At 53.2% G+C, this 18,269-nt stretch overlaps 7 protein-coding genes across 7 annotated transcripts; 4 read left to right on the forward strand and 3 right to left on the reverse strand.

The window, feature by feature from the left end:
- Positions 1 to 1,109: 1,109 nt before the first annotated feature.
- Positions 1,110 to 1,925, forward strand: N7474_009659 (uncharacterized protein; the record flags this gene model as incomplete). The annotated part of the gene is made up of 1 exon (XM_057201069.1): positions 1,110 to 1,925. One exon carries the CDS (start codon positions 1,110 to 1,112, stop codon positions 1,923 to 1,925), a length of 816 nt encoding a protein of 271 aa, XP_057049056.1.
- Positions 1,926 to 4,792: 2,867 nt separating this feature from the next.
- N7474_009660 (putative eukaryotic translation initiation factor eIF-2C4) lies at positions 4,793 to 7,870 on the forward strand (the record flags this gene model as incomplete). The annotated part of the gene is made up of 5 exons (XM_057201070.1): positions 4,793 to 5,101; positions 5,173 to 5,294; positions 5,345 to 5,553; positions 5,609 to 5,781; positions 5,840 to 7,870. The coding sequence occupies 5 exons, from the start codon at positions 4,793 to 4,795 to the stop codon at positions 7,868 to 7,870; spliced, it is 2,844 nt and encodes a 947-aa protein (XP_057049057.1).
- An 842-nt stretch (positions 7,871 to 8,712) lies between these two features.
- On the reverse strand, positions 8,713 to 12,423 carry N7474_009661 (SAGA histone acetyltransferase complex subunit SPT7; the record flags this gene model as incomplete). Its single annotated transcript, XM_057201071.1, has 3 exons — positions 8,713 to 8,716; positions 8,943 to 10,147; positions 10,204 to 12,423. The coding sequence occupies 3 exons, from the start codon at positions 12,421 to 12,423 to the stop codon at positions 8,713 to 8,715; spliced, it is 3,429 nt and encodes a 1,142-aa protein (XP_057049058.1).
- A 503-nt stretch (positions 12,424 to 12,926) lies between these two features.
- On the forward strand, positions 12,927 to 13,649 carry N7474_009662 (VanZ family protein; the record flags this gene model as incomplete). Its single annotated transcript, XM_057201072.1, has 2 exons — positions 12,927 to 12,951; positions 13,003 to 13,649. The coding sequence occupies 2 exons, from the start codon at positions 12,927 to 12,929 to the stop codon at positions 13,647 to 13,649; spliced, it is 672 nt and encodes a 223-aa protein (XP_057049059.1).
- A 661-nt stretch (positions 13,650 to 14,310) lies between these two features.
- ptpB (tyrosine protein phosphatase PTP1) lies at positions 14,311 to 15,449 on the reverse strand (the record flags this gene model as incomplete). Its single annotated transcript, XM_057201073.1, has 2 exons — positions 14,311 to 15,162; positions 15,216 to 15,449. 2 exons carry the CDS (start codon positions 15,447 to 15,449, stop codon positions 14,311 to 14,313), a joined length of 1,086 nt encoding a protein of 361 aa, XP_057049060.1.
- A 129-nt stretch (positions 15,450 to 15,578) lies between these two features.
- N7474_009664 (protein-tyrosine phosphatase-like protein) lies at positions 15,579 to 16,321 on the reverse strand (the record flags this gene model as incomplete). Its single annotated transcript, XM_057201074.1, has 2 exons — positions 15,579 to 15,981; positions 16,314 to 16,321. The coding sequence occupies 2 exons, from the start codon at positions 16,319 to 16,321 to the stop codon at positions 15,579 to 15,581; spliced, it is 411 nt and encodes a 136-aa protein (XP_057049061.1).
- Positions 16,322 to 16,425: 104 nt separating this feature from the next.
- Positions 16,426 to 18,089, forward strand: N7474_009665 (uncharacterized protein; the record flags this gene model as incomplete). Its single annotated transcript, XM_057201075.1, has 2 exons — positions 16,426 to 16,896; positions 16,959 to 18,089. The coding sequence occupies 2 exons, from the start codon at positions 16,426 to 16,428 to the stop codon at positions 18,087 to 18,089; spliced, it is 1,602 nt and encodes a 533-aa protein (XP_057049062.1).
- Between the last annotated feature and the right edge of the window lie 180 nt (positions 18,090 to 18,269).

Here is an 18,269-nt window from a genome sequence, read left to right on the forward strand (position 1 = left end):
GCGACGGCATTAACCTTGATAGATATGGGAGCTGACATAGAAACGAAGCAGGGGCTGCATGGTACGCCTCTATTCCAGGCCGCGGTGGGGAACTATGAGCATGTCGTGCGGCGCTTGCTGCAGAAGAAGGTTAATACAGAATCTTTGTTCTTTGACGGGAATGCCGTTAATCCGTTGCAAGCTGCAATATTACGAGGCTGCACAGAGGTGATTCCGCTTTTGGAATCTGTTGTTAACTCCAAACAGGAGAAGCAAGGAGAAAGTGCTTCTGAAAGTCTCGAGATACAGTCTTAGAACGTGGTATTGTTTGCTATTTAGCTTGAGATAGTCAAAAAACCGACTTTATAAAGATTCTTGTTATTTCACCAATCTTGATAGTATTCCAACGGTTTCAGTAAAGTAGGCTTTAATCCAGAAGGCCATCTCGAGTATGGGCAGGACAAAAGTGGTGGATGAATCAACAGATGTTCAGGTTGTTAAGGCGCGTCGCACCTTCCAAGTTCGTAGTCAAAACAAGCACCCTGTTCACCATCACCCTTCCCATCATCTCTCCTCACCAACTTCTTTTACCCAAAGTTTGCAAGTTCCTTGGTCGTCTCATGTCTTGATTTGCGTCCGAGTCATCCGCGAGTCTATCTTTTACAAGAAGCACGTCTGTTGTGTCTAGTCCTCTCTCAGGTCTAGCTTCTCCACGAACGTGTTTCTTTTGTCTAGCCCTCCTCGAGGTCTAGCTTTTACCAAAAAAGCATGTATTGTGTCTGGCCCTCCGCGAGGTCCAGATTTTACCAAAAACACGTATGTTGCGCCTAATCCTCCCCAAGGTCTGAGGTTGACATTGAATAGTGCCTTCGGGGCTGCAGTTATCTCTATTTCTTGCTCTCCCAGTGCCATCGTTTAATATCCGTGCGTGCTGATGGTAATTCACACAGGGTAGAGTGTCATCTCAAGGCGGCTCGCTCGTTCACATGTGAGTAACCCTGACCGTGCCCTCTATTTGCCTTTCTGCTGCCAGAAGCTACTTAATTATATAGAGCACTTGTTGATCGTGCCCCCTCAAGGTCAGCTCGGTAAGAAGCCATTCTTTCGCGCGTTGATTGCTGACTTACATAATGGCGACACGCTGGTGGGATCGGATCAAGCTTCCGCGTACCGCAGAGTCGTGGGTAATGATGGCAGCGATAGAAGAAATAAGTGGCCCTTCTGAACGAAAGAAAAAGAGTCGCAATTTCAAATCGTCCGATGCTGAGATCCCCTCTATCGGAAAGCTGGCCGTTGATGTTCACTTCCAAGATGCTGGAAACTGGGAATCGGCATCCAAGATGCAGCTTGGCCACTACCTTACGGCACACATCATCTTCCAGTTCGGGCCCCCAAAAAGCCTGCTCCAATCCCCGATCAGAGACGCCATCCTATTGTTTAAAGAGTCTGATAACCTCTCAAAAGCGTTTCTGCAGGAGTTTGAGGACTGGAAACTGTACAGACAGAGCCTCAAACAGTTCGGCAGGGGAAGGCCGCAAGCTGGAAAGGCCTCAAATGTCGGAGTATTTACCACCGCGTTGATGGCCAACAGGGCAATTCCTTCTGTGTCCAAAGAAGACCACCACACAGACACTGACATGGAAGGTTCTAGACCTCCATCGAGCCGAATCAGGGCAAAAGGAAGCCTTGCTGGTGCAGAACCTGATGCCATGGATACCTCGGATATCAGCCCAACCCGGGATCGCACGACCGGCCGACAAACATCGTCAGATGAGACAGGAGGAAGTGCCTTGACGCTTGAACCGCTCATACAAGCTCTCAGCATTAACGATAGCGATGATACCTACCAGTCAGACAATGACGTTCTTGAAGATGTCGTGAACCATGCGCTGCTCGATTTTCTCATGGCGCTTTGTGGGACCTGTCCACATGTGTCTGTGGACTAGGAGATCAGCAAGCACAAATTTACAACAGCTCTCGAACAAGGATCCATTGTTGCGATCACAGATGGTCAGCTTCGTCACAGAGGCACAGGGGAAATTTGCGCGCTCCTGGAGGTCAAGCGCTTTCCGTTGCGGACCCATCCAGAGCCTACCCTGAGGCAGATGGGGATCCAAACGTTCTCCTGGATTAAGTCCTGCGAAGACCGCAAAAAAACCAAGAAGACGGTTCGTTATACCCCAGACTCCGTAAGTGATAATCTAACATAAAAGCAGATACTTCATGGTATCGCAGCATCGTGATGAAGTCTTTTTTGTGGTCGCGAGCTACTGAGAAAAAAATTTGGAATACCTCCTCTCCAAGAAAAAATCGCCTGAGACAGTGGAGGAAGAGAACCTCCTCACTCTCTATTGCATAGGGGCCACTCGATATCTTCGATAGCCGGCAAGTTCGTGCTACTGGCCGAATTGGTCTTGCACTCGCGATACAAAGAACAACATGGACAAACAAGCTGGGGAGGACCGCGCGCAGCTAATTGCAGCCTAGAAGTGAATGTTGACAATACTCGGTAGCTTGATTTATCTTCAACTTCAGTTTATATATGATTCGATTGAGAATTAAGCCATTGCCTCGTACTGATGGGCTTTCTTACTACGGCTGAGATGGTTCGGTTTGATAAAACATCAGCCTAACACGCTGACTATTTTGAAGAGGGTGGAGGACCCAGATGCCATGAGCATTGATGGTCCCGGGAGGATTTCCTGTCGCCAGAAGCTGCAACAGATGGAGCCGTTTCCTCCTATAACACGCTGCAACAAAACCAGGAAAGTCCCTCCCTCGGACGCCCCCGCGACTACGCATCAACGACCGGACATGATCACACCAGAGAACGCGATCAACTTATCTTACTGTTTCTCCTGATCACGCTTTGATTAGGTGTACCCGCTGCAAAGGTCGCCTGCAGTCCACGATCAAAAAGGACAAACTCCTGACCTAGGGTTTCCTTTCTCATCCCTCTTCGGCCTAGTAGTAGATTGAAACCATGGACAGAACAAGTAAGCACTGGGCTAGGTTATTTCAGCTTGATGAAGACTAGTGAGCATTGGAAAAGGGAAAATCGGACTTATATTGTCGGCGAGTGGGCCACTAGATCTTCCCCACAGTCCCTTATGCCAAGACAACTTTATTCCGACCACCTTCGTCGGCCCATGCATTGGCAAACGCTATAACCATCTCCCTTCGTCTCCCTTGTATTTTTTGCCGGAGAAATGGGATTTTATGCATTTTCGGGTCCGCAATAAGGATGCAGGGGTGCCGGTCACGTATGCCGTCGGCGGTCGCGTTGCTGGGTCGTGCCCGATCATACCGCGCGAGGTCAGCACTGTCGAGCGAGGCAGAGAAAGGAAAAAGGGATAAGAATAACACGTTGGGAACAGTCCATGTAACTTCTCCTACTATACTAGCGAGATCTGTTCTGAGGCCGGCTTGGAGAGATTGTCGCTACTTGATGTGCTAAGACAAGGACAAGGGTTGTAGCCACTCGTAGGCACGCTTTGCCTATAACTAATATTTCTTTCGTATTAAGACAATATTGTAGGCACCGCTGTATACATTCTTTCGAGCTCGCCGTACGGGGGATTGTCGAACGCTACGTGCTACTTTCCTGAAGTCTCCCTGCATTAGGTACCTGCCTGATTCGGCCACGTCAATAACTGCCAGAATTTTGAATACGATACGTTTCCTCAGGAGTAAGGCTGTTGTGGAGCAATGTTTTTTTCATGATCATTGATAGGCCTGTTCAATCTTGCAGAGATACTGAAGTAGAAGAGGGGCAACTCGGCGAAACATGAGAGCTACAACGGGTGGGGATGCTGGAAAACCACTTTCCTGAGGATTGTGAACTGCATGATATGCAGATGACAGGGCAGCCTCCGAGTCGCCAGTATGGTCTGTGTCGAGGAACAATTGCATTCACCTAACGTGCAGCAGCAATTGCCATCCAACATGGGCCAGGCAATCCACGAACCGAGTCCATTCATTCAGCCGGGGGCAGCTACAGCATTCACTTTCCAGTGGGCAGGCAAGTACTTAAGCCACTGTTTGCTCCTTCCCACCTTCCTTCTCTTATTCCCCCCTCCAACTCTCTTCTCTTCTCTCTTCTCTCTCTCCATTCTTCTTTCCCAGCAGTCTCGATCAGACCTCACAAAGTAAGTCATCCGGACTCACCTCCCTGTCCTTCCCAATATCTACTTTCCATTGCCCTCTGCTCGAGAAGAAGCTCAGAGCAACCGCCATGCCCGCACTCTCGACTACCGAGGCTTGCTAACGCATCATCTGTGACCTGTGAGCAGTTGACCTTACGATTTGAAGACCATCACCATGAGTCGACTCCCACCCAGGGCCCGGGCCCCCTTACCTGCGGGCCTTGACCCGGCTCTCGACAGGCCACCCAGGCCCACGCTTAAGACCGACTTGGTCATCAACGTCGATCTGCCATACACTGCGTACAAGATCAACAGCCCGACTGTGAGTTTTCATAACCAATAACTCCCATACCCAAATCCACTACCCTTGCCTGAAGTCAGCAATCCTGCTGGCTTCTGCGCTGCCCTTGTCGTCCTTGATGCCTCTAATGACTGGGGCGTTTCTGTGTCCTTGTTATGCACACATAAATCCTCCTCTCCCTTTGTTGGCCTCGATTGTCTCGTGTGATTCATTTTTCGTGTTTGCTTCTTGTTTGAAAGATGAAGCAAACCTTCCCAACCACTGGGCAAGCTTTATAAAAGCCCCCAGATATCCTCTGTATCTTTCTCCTCTCTCTGCTCTCCCCTTTTTCTCCATCTTGCCAGCTTCGAAAATTTCCTGCCTCCCGATGAGTGAAACAGACACAGGATCAAAGACCCTCAAGCGGGTTGAAGACTCCCAGCATCCCGAGCCCCCCATCCTCTCCACCCAACATGCGCAGTCCAAAAAACCACTTCCAACGTTCACCCCCATTATGCGAACGATGGAGAAGAATATCCGTGACTGTGATCCAACTGACCTCATTTACAAGGGTGAATTCGGTCTGCTTCCTCCGCTACGCCGCCCGGGTTACAACACGACGGGCAAGGAGGTGGACATTCTTGTCAACGCTTACCCAATCTTGAAATGGCCGACGAAACCCGTCTATCAGTACGAGGTATGTTCTTTGTTTCGTACACCCCATTCCATTTGCTTTGAAATGTAGGATGCGCTGATGCATTAGGATAGGTGAACGTGGTTCAGGGCCGCATCCTGGCAGATGACCGGCGTGTGTACCGCAAGGTCTGGCACAGCGACGAGAGAAAGGCTAAGTTGCCCGATGCAATCTTTGACGGTTTTAAAATTGCCTGGTACATCTTACATCGATATGCTGGCCTTTGATAAGCACTGACCATTCCAGGTCCCTTACCGACTACAAGGATTTCAATGAGGTTATCCTTGATATCAAAGGTGGCGTTACTCGTCCGCTGGAAACGCAGCATGACGAAGGCTTTGCGCCTGAGTCTTTCCGTTTGTCGCTCCGTCGGAACAGGAAGATCGACCTGAGTGTGATCAACGCTTGGCTCCAGGGGAAGCATGATACAGACGAGCATGTACTCGAAGCTTTCAGTAAGTGTTATAGTGCATCGAAGTGCCTTTGTTCAGGCGTGGCTGACTGTCATAGATTTCCTGGACCACCTGCTGCGTTCGTGGCCCAACGACAAGTTTGTGGGCATCAAACGCTCCTACTTCTTTGACAAGCTGAGCGAAGAAGATGAGAATCGCTTTACTATGGATCTCTGCAACATGGGCTGTTCCGTTATGCGGGGCATCTACCAGGCTATCCGACCGTCACCGGTAAGGTCTTCAGCTGTCTGTTGGTATATCTCAAGGAACCTGGTTAACTGTGTTCCAGAAAGGGCTTATGCTGAACGTCGATGTATCCCATGCGGTTTTCTTCTCCCGCATTTCTCTCATGGGAATTATGCGAGGCCTTTACGAACTGCGTGACCCCCAGCAGCTCATGGCTCTTCTCAAGCCTGTTGCCGATGGCTATGGCGGGATCAAAGAGTCGCCTAGTTTCATTGCAATCAACAAACGGATTAAGGGCCTCAGGGTCATGCCAAACTATGATGGCTGCCCATTCAAGGAAAAGGGATTCATGATCGACCACCTGCTGAACGCGAATCCCCGGGAATATCTTCTAGACATCCAGGACAGGGCGACTGGCGAGGTGGAGCGCATCAGCGTGGAGAAGTACTTTTTGAAGAAGTACAACGTCTATCTCCGCTACCCGATGATGCCTTTGGTCAAGATGACAAAGAAGAACTGTCTCTACCCTGCCGAGTTTCTTGTCATCAAAGGCCTGCAGCGGTACCGGTACAAGTTGGTTGAAGAGCAGACCGCGCAAATGATCAAGTTCTGTGCCACCAAGCCTTCGAAAAGACTGGCTGACATTCGCGAATGTAAGAGCCTGCTTCAGCATGACAATGACCCTGTGCTGCGAATGTACGGTATGCAAATTGGCACAAGTATGCTCAAGGTAAAGGCACGAATCCTCCCCAACCCCGAACTTCGATTTGGTGCAAACGGGAAGCACAATCCAGGCACCAGCGGCCGCTGGGACCTTCGCGGCAAAAAGTTCTACATGCCCAACTCGCAGCCGCTGAAGAGTTGGGGTGTCGGCTTCTTCACGGGGAAGAGAAATGCCATCAATACTGACCAGACTCTCCGCTTCATTGACAACCTCATGAAAATCTACGCCGGGCACGGTGGTCAGGTTGTTACTCGCCCTCAGGTCGCGGAGCTCAACGAGGATATTGGCCACGCTATCAAAAAGCTCTATGACCAGACGCAGATGAAGTTCAAGCAACTTCCCCAGCTTCTGGTCATTATTGTCCCCAACAAGGACTCTTTTGTGTACCTGCGCATCAAGAAGTCTTGCGACTGCCGATTCGGCGTACCATCCCAGGTCCTTCAAGCTGGGCACTGCATCAACAACCGCCCCCAGTACATCAGCAACGTTCTGATGAAGGTCAATGCCAAGCTCGGTGGGACCACAGCGCGGGCCCAGTCTCGCCTTCAAGACACCACCTTGCGCCCGCAGTCGATGATCGTTGGTGCAGATGTTACTCACCCCATGATTGGTGTCTGGACTCCTTCCCTAGCAGCCATGACTGTCTCGGCGGACCAGTTTGGCTCTCGCTACATGGGCGCTTGTGAGTGCAATGGAGACCGCGTGGAAATCATTCACGAAGGGAACGTCACCTTCCTTCTGGAACCCCTGATCCGTGAGTGGGTTACTACGGTTGGACAGGGCCGTCCTCCCAAGAACATCTACTACTTCCGCGATGGCGTTTCGCACTCTGAGTTTTCCAAGGTGCTGGAAGAGGCAAAGCACATCAAGCTGGTTGTTGCCAAGGTCTGCAACACTACTCTATTTGAAGGCAAGATGACCGTGGTGATCGCCAACAAGCGTCACCACATGCGCGCGTTTCCCAACCCTGGTGACCAGGGTTCCGCTGACAGGAATGGCAACCCTCTGCCCGGAACCTTGATCGAGCGTGATGTGACCAGTCCCCATGACTGGGACTTCCTCCTGTACGCTCACATTGCTCTTCAGGGTACTTCTCGCCCAGTCCACTATCATGTTATCCTAGACGAGATGAAGCACAAGCCTCACGAACTGGAGAACATGATTTACGACCACTCTTACCAATACATCCGGTCTACCACCTCGGTGTCGATCCATCCTGCAGTCTACTACGCACATCTTATTGCCAACCGTGCTCGTCACCACGAGGATGTCCCTGCCAGCTCCGGCCCTCAGAGTGGCCCAACTGTGAAAATGACCAACCCCAAGCCCAAGGATCGCCCCGCAACCCCCAAGCTCCTCCCCATTCAGGGAAGCGACAATCGTCTGGCTCTGCGGATGTGGTACATTTAAACGCAAACGGTGGAATTCCAACGGATTTCGGCTTATTGACAGATGATGTCCATTCTCTTATCTTTTCTGCTTTTTTGTGTCTCATGGAACAGATCGGCTTGAAGGCCTAGACTGCGATAGCATGGACGACCGGAACTGTTTAGACCCCTTTGGGGGACCGAACGGGGCTGGATGACACGGCTTTGTTGCGAACTAGACGATCGCCTTGAAGCTTCCTTTCCCTTTTCTGTTGCATTTTCACTTGCATTTTAGGTTTGTTTTGCTCTTTCGCTCTTTACAACAAATTGGAATTCTTATCTCGCAATGCCCACGAGTGTAAATCTGTAGATGGAGTAGCGTAGCTATATGGATGTACGGGTACGCCGTCGTAGAACTATCACTTTCCGGAGACGACATTTCATCACCACCGGCGGGAGAAAAAGAGAGTAGTGGGAAAAAGCGCTGCAGAGATGTCTACATTGGAGAGAAACCTTGAAGAACAAAGCTGCCAGTGACAAAAATATTGTATTTATTACACGAAATAATGAGGACGGTGTGATGTGATAACAATAAAATGGACACCTTCGGAAGGATTACCCATTCGCTTGGACCCGAGAAGAAGAGACAACAAGCAAAGGAGAAACGCACAAAACAATAAGGGCCAGGAAGTTGGTTTCTCAGAAATACAATGCCGAAATTAATAGAAAAGAAAAGCGGAACCAAAGACGGCTGCCACCCACCCCCAGAAAACATCACCGTTGCAATCATGATATCGGCTTCCTCCACGAATACCGGTTAAAGAAGAAAAGAACAAAAGGTAGGAAAGGGTGGAGAAGAAAACAAAATATACTCCACCATACCTATCACCTGAAATGCTGCGGTAGTAGACCCTGAAATATAGCGCCCAGTTCCTGGGCCCAAGATGTATGCATGGAGGGAATCGAATGCGGAGGAAAGATATAGAGGAAAAGGTAAAATGAGAATGGAAGCGACGGAAGAAGGGAGGGGTATGGTGCAAGAGAAAAGCAAGGAAAGGATATGAAGACAGCCAGCGCGGTCTATAAGGAATAGGGTGTCCATTACGTGGCCGTACCATTTGCCATGGGGGGGGTTTGATTGATCTTGTTCGTTTGCATCCACGCCGTCAGGCATGTCACCGGTCTTGCCCAAGGAATTAGCCGCGCCATCCGCAGCCTTGCCCTTGGCACCATCTGCGGCAGATGTCTGGTCACCATCTCCATCGGTGGCATTGGGCATGTCGACAGCAGCGCCACTGTTTTTCTTGGCCTTCTTCTTGCTCGGTTCAAACTTCAGCGAGGAGCCCGCACCGGTGGTGCCTGATGGAGCATGTCGTTTCTGGGGACTTGAATTTGCGCCCGAGGTGCCGGGCAAAGGAGGGATCTTGCCAGAAGCTGGGAGACGAGGTCGAGCAGCCATTGGTCGTTGCTTGGGCGGGAGCTCGAGGTCTTCTGTAAGAGGCTCGTCGCCGTTGGCTTCCAGTTTGCCCTTGAAAAACGTCTGCAATAGGCCGATCTGCTCCGGCAGGTTTTCGACGGTGATGCGCGTGTACGCAGGCGGCGACGGGAATAAAACGACATCGCGGGTCGTGCTAGTGCTTTGCGGATTGGCTGCGTTGAACATCCGGTTCTGGAGAAGATGCAGTGGTACGCTGAGTGTGGCCAGCCCAAATTCTCGATCCAGCCCGAGCTCTTTGAACCCGAAGAAATCTTCGTCGATATCCTCAGCGAAGTCACCGCCAACAAATTGTTCACTTCCATCAGCAAAAGCCCTGGACCCGTCCTCGCCACCATCAGCAAGAGCTGGTCGAAGTAGCTCAGCGAGAAGATACTTGAGACGATCGTGCGCGGTGCTGAGTTTTGTCCCGAGACGGTCGACCTCGTCTTTGATGTAGGACTCCAATTCGTCGATCTGAATTCCAACAGAAGACAGCGTGTGAAGGATGATCTCCTGCTGTGTGTAGGCTGGCTTCCATTCGGCTGTTGACGTGGCAGCTTCGTGGGATTCGGTCTCGCTAATGTGAGGAGTTTCCATGTAGGATTTGATGGTTTCGCCGATCTTCAGGAAGAAGTCGGACGCAATGTCCGTAACGGCCTCCAGAGCGGACGGCTGATACTCCTCAAACCCAGTATGATAGAAAACCTTGGCGACGGAACGCTGCAGCGCTGCCCGACAGACGAAGGGAGCAATCACCGGGCCATTGTCATTCATGACATGAGGTTCCACATCTTGTTCAGCAAAAGGCTCGGGGTTGTACTTTTGAAATTGATTTTGATACATCTGAAGTAAGAAAGAGTTAGTAGGTAGTTACCACAAGAGAGTAAGAGGAGGCATACCTGAGACTGAAGTTGCATCTGCTTCACGATGCCAACTTTCGAGCAAATTTTGCGAGTTTCCTGCATCTGCCGCATATTGGAGTCCATCTTTCGAGACAGCTTGCTGTCTGGTTGCGTGAAAGAGCCCTTGGGTAGGATCGTGAGGAACTGCTCAGAGGCATCTACGACATTACCCTGCGCATCTTCTCTCCAAAGTAACTGATCAGGAAGGTTGGGGATACCCGACATGACATCGTAGTAGGAAGGGATCATCTTGTCTTCCTCCGCGTCAATACCTTCAGCGAGCGACTCGCCAGCAGCCTCAGGCTCCATGGCCTGTGAATTAGGCTCTTGGATCTTGCTGGCCTCGATGCTTGCTTGTTTCTGGTGACGAAGCAACCGTCTCATGCCAGCCTTGCTTCGCAGCAGAGCTGGCTCCTCAGAGTTCAACTTGTCCCCCTTGAAGAGACGATGCCGCTCTGCCGCAATGAGTGCTCGATCCTTTTTCGTCACTTGCTTCCACACCTTGTACTCAGGATCGTCGAGTTCGGCGCCAGACACGTCCAGGGCGCTGAGCGCGGTTGTTGATGGCATTGAAGGCCCGTCGATTTCCATTGCGTCGGCTTGGCTTGCTGTTGTACCGGCAGCTGCACCAGCAGGATCAGAAGGTGTGTGTGACCCCGGAGGTGGAGTCGAAAAGCCATTCTGAGAAGACTCCATGGCTGTGTCGGAATCAGCTCGCACGAGTGCGGGTGGCTGAGTGGTAGGCGCCCCGGAAGGACCCTCAGAGCCACTGGGGGTGTTTTGAACAGGTGCGGTGCCTTTCTTAGAAGTCTTCTTGCCAGGAGCTTTCCTGCCACGCGAGGACATTATAGGTTCATCGTCGCTTTCCTCTGCCCCATCGTCGGCAAGTTGGAGTCGACGCTCTTCGGCTTCGACTTCGGCACGATCCCTGATAACGATATCTGGAATGAGAGGGACAAGCTTGTCGGTCTCCTTGCGCAAGTATAATGCATGCTTCCGTAACAAATGTTCAGGGTTCGTGTTGTACTTGAGACAATTCGACCAGATCAGGGAGAGGTCGTCGACAAAATCCTGCTTCGACCTGTACTGCAATGCCTTGAGCTTCTTGGTCATCGTTCCAAGATCCATCGGGTGTTTGATAATGTTGTAGTAGTCAGGCGCATCACGTTTGTTGACCCGAGTCAAGAAAGCCGTCGAGTGCTCCGTCATGGCCTTGAGCTCGCTGAGGACCTTTTCTGCCGCTTCATAGAGCTCTTCCTGGCCGACCTTGTCTTCGCTAGCCCATTTGCTGCGATTCTTGCGCACCTCGCTCAGCAGGCTCCGGAGCTCAGCATCCGACGCGCGGACCATGTCTCTTTTTGAGTCAATGCGGGCGATGAGATTCTTCAACGTCAAGCTGGAAGCTCCGAGATTGGCATTGCTCAACGAACCATATCCACTGGAACCGCCCGCGGAATTATTGCCACCGGCGCTGGCCTGGTTGGACATCTCCGCCTCGACCTGTCGCTCAGACTCCTCCAATCGCTGTTGATCCAACATGGCATCGCGATCGTTCTCGAGGGTATAGAAGAGTGTGTGGAAGCTCCGTTTAGCGGCCTCTTCTGTCGCTTTCTTGTCTTCCTCGAGCTGCTTCCGAAGCTCCTCCGTGGTTTCCTTCTTTGGCTCCTTAGCACCGTCCTCAGCAGCAGACGTAGTAGCATCGGGTTGCTTCTCCTGCGGCGCAACGTCCAGCGACAGCGCTGCGGATTTCGCTTTCAACGGAGACTCCGTGGAATCGGGCATCTCCGTATCGTCGTCCTCATCGTAGTCGTCATAGTCATCGTCGAGCTTGCGGGCAGGTTTCTTCGGAGGCGCGGATGGGGATGCCGGCGCATCGACGCGTTCGGGTTGACTATCGGGCTGTTCTACCTCCGCGACCGCGGCACCGCCAGCCGATTCGTCGGCGGCATAGAGGCCGGAAAAGAGGGTGTTGATTTTCGCCTCGCTGTTGCGATACAGGTCGCGAAATTGTGCAATGCGCGGGTCTTCCTCGACCGCGATATCGGCCTCCGACATGGCGCTCCCGGCGTTCGGCCCGTCGCTGATGGAACCGCGTACCTGGGGAGTGCGCGAGCCGGACAATGTCTTAACCAAGCCATTGACGGGGCGCGGCGAGTCCTGGGTCTCATCGGGAGGTCGGATATTGCCCGGTGGCCAGGCGTTGTGGCCGAGCGACATGCTCGCTCCAAAACCCCGGTTTTCGGGCGGGCGAGACTCGATTCTCCACGATTTAGGTCACGCGCCGATCGAGCTGGATAAGGAGGTTTGGGGGGGAAACAAAAGGCATAGGGACCGACGCCCAGGGTGTAGGAACTGAGGGCCGATGTCAGAAGAGCCCAACAGGATGGCGTGGCGCTGGGGTTTGATGGTGAAGACAAGGGCTTCTGTAGGAAGAATCGGGGATGGGGATGAAGGAAGGGCAGGCGCGAAGGCGGAAACAGGCGGCAGATCAGCCACGCTGTTTGGGGCCGGGGAGACGGCAGCCTGGGAAGCTGTCTGTCCTCTTGACTCTCTGTCGGTCAGGATATTCTATTATGCATCACCCTGGTCTGTAGTGTGTTCTCCCTCTCGGACTCTGTGATTCCCTCCCGATCCTCTGCACATATGACCCCCACCCTCGCAGCTGGGGCCCATTGACCACCGACCGAGCTCTTACTCCGCTTACTACCTCTCTGCCCACTATGCGCATTCGCTATCCATTCGCAGGTGCGCTCCCCCCAGACTCTCCTCTAGCTTCCGACTGACCACGATCTCCAGGTGCTTTCTTTCTCCTGCTCATGATAGCTGGATACCTCGGCCTATTACCTCAAAGTAGCTCCTCAACAATAGCTACCCAGCTCCAAACTCACGACAAGTTTCTACATCTAATCACCTTCTTCCTGCTCTCGCTCGCGTTCTACTGGATCATCGACACCTCGCGCCGGCGCACAGTGAATCTGACCCTTGTCGTCTGCACGCTCGGCTTAGGCGTCGGGTCGGAGTTTCTACAAGGTCTCCTCCCCAATGATCGGGTCTTCGATCTATTCGACCTGATCGCCAATGTGGTCGGCAGTCTTGGTGCCATTGGTCTGAGTGGCTGGTACCATAAACGGATGCTCGAGCGGCGTCGCAAGAGCCGCTTCGGCCTGATGGAGGGTGCCACGGACGACGTCGAACTTGGCGTTGGGGTCGGCGGCGAAGGTGCTCGTGACCGCGAAGGGCTGGGCCCGCAGGAGTCTGGCGTCATGACGCTGGAACAGGAGGTTGATAACTGGGACGAGAACGCAGTGGACAACTGGGACAGCGAGGATGGCCCGGCCCCGCCAGAGTCACACTCGGCTACGCCAGCTCACAAGGAGGAGCGCAAGAATAGCACGCCTGGCGAGGTATCCGCGGAGACTGGGGCTGGAAAGCGAGCTGACTAGATTTACTCTGAAAATATTCCTGGCGAGAGGAGTTGTTGGGAGCCGGGACTGGATCGTCTTATTTCCCCTCGATTATGATTATGGATTTATGCATTGATCGGTCTGTCTCGAGTTCGTATGATACCGTTTGCGACATTCTTTCTTGCCTAGCCGAATGGTATTACATATAAGAAGCGGGCTGTTTGTTATCGTGACGTTCTTTCTCGGTATATATTCTGGGCCGTAAATCCTGTCCGGTTGTTGACTATGGAGTTATTCATAAGCAGGCATTCGTGCTTTGAGAGGAATTCGGCAACTGCGGCTCAAACTGGATAAGATTGAACGACCGAGGGGGGAAACGTGCTAGTATACAGCAATTCTAATGCGAAACTAACAAACCCAACCAGCCAGAAAACGAGGTAAGGGAGGCTATACAGAAAATCGATAATGCAAACTTGGGGTATTCCACAATAACAACTGGGAAGGTATAATCAAAAATGGGGAGAACCATATAACAGAGAAGGGCCGCTAACGCAGAAAAACACGAAACGCCGGAAGCCATGGTACAATGCAATGGAATGAAAATATTGTTCAACTGAAAAGCCAACTTTGGCGATCCCTGATTCGGAGACAAGGCACGTTGAGGGAGCAGATGAGGAGTCGGAGAGCATGCATTTCTCCATTATTCATTATCAGAGACCGGGGGCGTGCCAGACCAGCTCCGGAGCGGAGTAACAAACCCATCTGAGACTTCCTCCAGTTCCGGTTTGGGTGGCGGCAGATAATCCGCCTGATCACTCAGTTTGGCGGCCTTGGGAGACCGCTCCTCCGAGACACTGCTGACTTGGAGCTTGGGGACTTTGCCCAGCTTGCGATCAGTCTGCTCACGGAGGACCTCGTAGATGAACTGCATTTGCATTTCATTGTACACCATCATCATTCGCTGTTCGCGCATTTGGTTGACGGTTTCGAAGACTGGGTCTACCTCCGGGTCCATTATCTTCAGCAGCTGGCCCGACTCAAGCTCGCGCAGCAGGTGGTCGAGCGCAATGAAGGTTCCTGTCCGGCCAACGCCAGCGCTGCAGTGCACGATCCGCGGGTTATCCGGGCTGGATTTGGAGGCTGAGAGCCTGATCAGTTCGAGAAGCGCGTCGCGGTCACTCCCCTCTGGCTTGGAGTAATCGGCCCAGCCGCCAAAGAGGAAATGCCATACGATCTTCGATTCTGAACCGAGAGTCAACTCCAGCTTGCGGATTTCGGACCGCGACTTGGCATCAAAGACCAGCTCCAACAATGTGACTTTTCCCGGGGCCTCTGTGTGGGATGTGGCCGATGGATCGTTGGCCACCAACGGGTCGGACTCGCCCGCTGCCGAGAAGTTCATTGAAGCCTGCTCAGTGTCCAAGGGGAAATACTGGGCGCACTTCTCCCGCCCCGATTCAAAGGTCTGCGTGAGCATGACAATCACGCCCACCTCCTTGCTCTCATGGAATACCATGTGCCAAAAATCCGAGAGATGTCCGAGCTTGGGGCCCTAATGAATGGTCAACCAGATGGCGCTGCGTCCAGCATGCAGACGCCACTCACCTGCGTTGCGATATAGTTCCGCTGCTCCAGCGTGACTGTATCCTTCAAAGTAATCGGGGACGCGTTGATGAAGTCACACTCGCCGTCAGGCACGTGTAGATGGATGCGGCGGTTGGCCCAGGCCTGCACGTTCATATAGCGGTTCCTCGCCCTGACCTTGGGATCGGTCTCGAGCGCCCAGCGGTGCAAGGGATCGTTGGAGAGCGCGCCTTCGGCCAGACGCGTCCGCTGCATCCATTCCAGATCGTCAAACTTTTCGTGAATTTCTGTGTCCGATCGACATACATAGCGGTCAGCCCAAATGCCATCATCCCACGTGCAGCCACCACGTATTCTCCGACAGGACAGAACGTGCGCTCGCTCTCACTCACCAGCCACAGATTGCCGCAAAAACGGCGGGATGCCCTCTTCGTCCGCTCCTAACCCAGTGTTGTGATCGGTCACCACACCCAGGCCCACCTCGCTGTCTTCCAACCCCCGCTTGGTCTGGACGTTGGTGTCGATCTTGATGGCCGGATGCGCCATCTTACCCGCTGCGATGCGCCGGAGTCCTCGAACTTTGCCGATGACGCCGCGCGCTTTCCTCGAGACTTCCTTGCGCTTGGAGCGTCGTTGGGGAACCCGAAGGTGGGGTGATTCGGGCGAGGAGGGACGCTCGGGCTCAGTATTGATGTCGCCCTCGATGTCGCTAGCGAACTCGGCGGGGCTCACGGGCGAGGCAGGATAGGATATCTGCAGCGACGACAGATCGGGACAGCTATAGAAGCTGTCCCGGGAAGAGGCGTCCAGGGCCAGGATTATGATGCGGGCGGGCGTCGAGGAAGCCGGAGAGAGCGTCGCAATAAGGGGATTGTGACGGAGGGACAAGCAGACCAAAGGCAAGTCAGTCGGAGGAATTGGCGGAGTGAGAGATGAATTCGGTAGAAGTAATCATGGCAGGATCTACCCCGGGTTCGATGTAGATTAGATCATTGCGTCCTATGGAGCTACCCAGTACTAAGTAAACTATTGAATCCGGCGTGGTTGTTTCCGGCAGGTGATTTTGTCAATCTTGGTTCGGCAGGAATCCGCCGTCCCGAATCAACAACCCCAAAGAACAATCCCATGGTGTTGGACCAACAAATCATTATTGACCAACTCTAATCTCTTCCCTGCTGTTGCGGGATCAGGGCCCAGGTGTTGACCACCCTGTCCTACCACACCAGAGACCATGGTCTCCCAAGCCCAGGTTGCCGATCGCGCTGCAACCATCCAGAGCGCCTCGTCCATCGTGTCGCGTCCTTCCCACCGGCGACACCGTTCCGGCCGTTCGCACCACGGGGGCTTGTCGCACCCGTCGCCCAACGACTTCCCCGTCTTCACGTATACCGGCGACACCGAGATCGTCATCCGCATCGGCGCTCAGGAGAAGCGCTATCTGCTCCACCGGCTAATACTCGCGCAATGCTCGGGCTTCTTCGAGGCAAGCACCAACGAGGATTGGTCGCGGCAAGCGGGCACCGTCAAACCAGAGGGCTCACTGTCTCGCGTCAGCGAAGATGACTCGCTATCCAACGGGTCGACTCTGGCGCAGTCAGATCACGGCACCCTCCCCTTGCGTCCGGGCGAGAAGAGGCGATGGCGATATGAACTGGATTGGGAGAATCGCGCGGAGGATGAAGAACCCATCCTCGTGCAAAAGGTAGGTCCTGCACATGTCCCTGTGTTGACAGAAATGCTCATATTTTGCTTTTGCGATGACAGCCACCGACCTATACTACGTTCTTTGGGAGCGACCCCGGCCCGTTCCTCCCCGCGATGACCAAACCATCCAACGCCCAGGCAGGCTTCTTTCGATCCATGGCGAACCTAACGGGCATGCAGTCGGTAGTGAACTTACCGCAGGCGCCAGCAACAGACTATAACAACTTGGACCCTTTGCTTCGGGACTACGAGAACATGCTACGCATTTTCTACAACCACCCTCCCCTCCTAAACAGCGTCAATATTGCCTCCGCCTACACCGAGTGCAGGTCTCTCCTAGCCTTGGCCGACATGTACGACGCGCTACCGGTGACGGGCCCGCGCGTGGACCACCACCTCCTCGGCTTTGGATCCCGCCTCTTCAAGCAGATCGCAAAGTACCCGCCCAGCTACCTCAAGCTTGGGTACTTAGCACGCAGCAGGGTCATCTTCTCCGAAGCTCTCATCCACGTTGTTGGGCAGTGGCCCGCCGCGTTGCCGAATCTGCGCAACGGCTCCTATGCGCCCCTGCCGAATGCCGTGCTCGATCTGATTGAGGATAAGGTCGAGGATCTGGAGGATCTCAAGGCGCGAATAGAGTCCAGACTCTTCCGACTATCTCTCACCACCTCGCGCGGCGAACGTGTTGGCCCGAATAACGCGTACTTGGACTGGCTTGCCGTCTCTTTATTCCGCCAGTGGCTCATTGAGAATACGACACCGCGACCTACCTCCATCCTCAAGAACTCAGGAGGCAGTGGCTCCTCACAACCGAACAATACGGCCTCGTCAAGGCCATCGACCCCACCTGATCAGACAGCACGGGTGTATAAACTGATCGGATCTTCATCAACACAGGCATACCTCCCTCACGACGAGGTGAAGCGCTTTCTCAAGATCCACCCCACACCGTCCGCGGACTCCTTGTACACCCGCGAGACCCTCAAACGCTTCGAGCGCAAGATGGACGAGCTCAAACGCCTGGCGCGGGATATCGTCAAGCCGCTTACGCGCAATTTCCTTGAACTCGAGCTGAAAGCCAGCGCTGAACCAGCGGCCGGTCCCGCTGCTGCGCGCGACGCAACTCTTGTGGGGAGATTGCCCTATTTGACTTGCACCCGGGTCGAAGAGGCGGATCTTCCCTGGACATAATAATAATGATCTCGACAGACTTTCGTCGATCCTGCCGCTCTGCTTAATGCTCCCTGCTATACGTCGTCTTTTTTATCCTTTACGGCATCGCGCGATTCAGGCTGCTGGTCTGCCCTGAATCCAAACCAATTTCTTTCCTGTTCTCTCATCTCTCCGCGCTGACCGTTTTTGCCCAAGATA

The sequence above is a fragment of the Penicillium riverlandense genome (genome assembly GCF_028828495.1).
Source record: "Penicillium riverlandense strain IBT 135883 chromosome Unknown utg000008l_segment0_segment0, whole genome shotgun sequence".
NCBI lineage: Eukaryota > Fungi > Ascomycota > Eurotiomycetes > Eurotiales > Aspergillaceae > Penicillium > Penicillium riverlandense.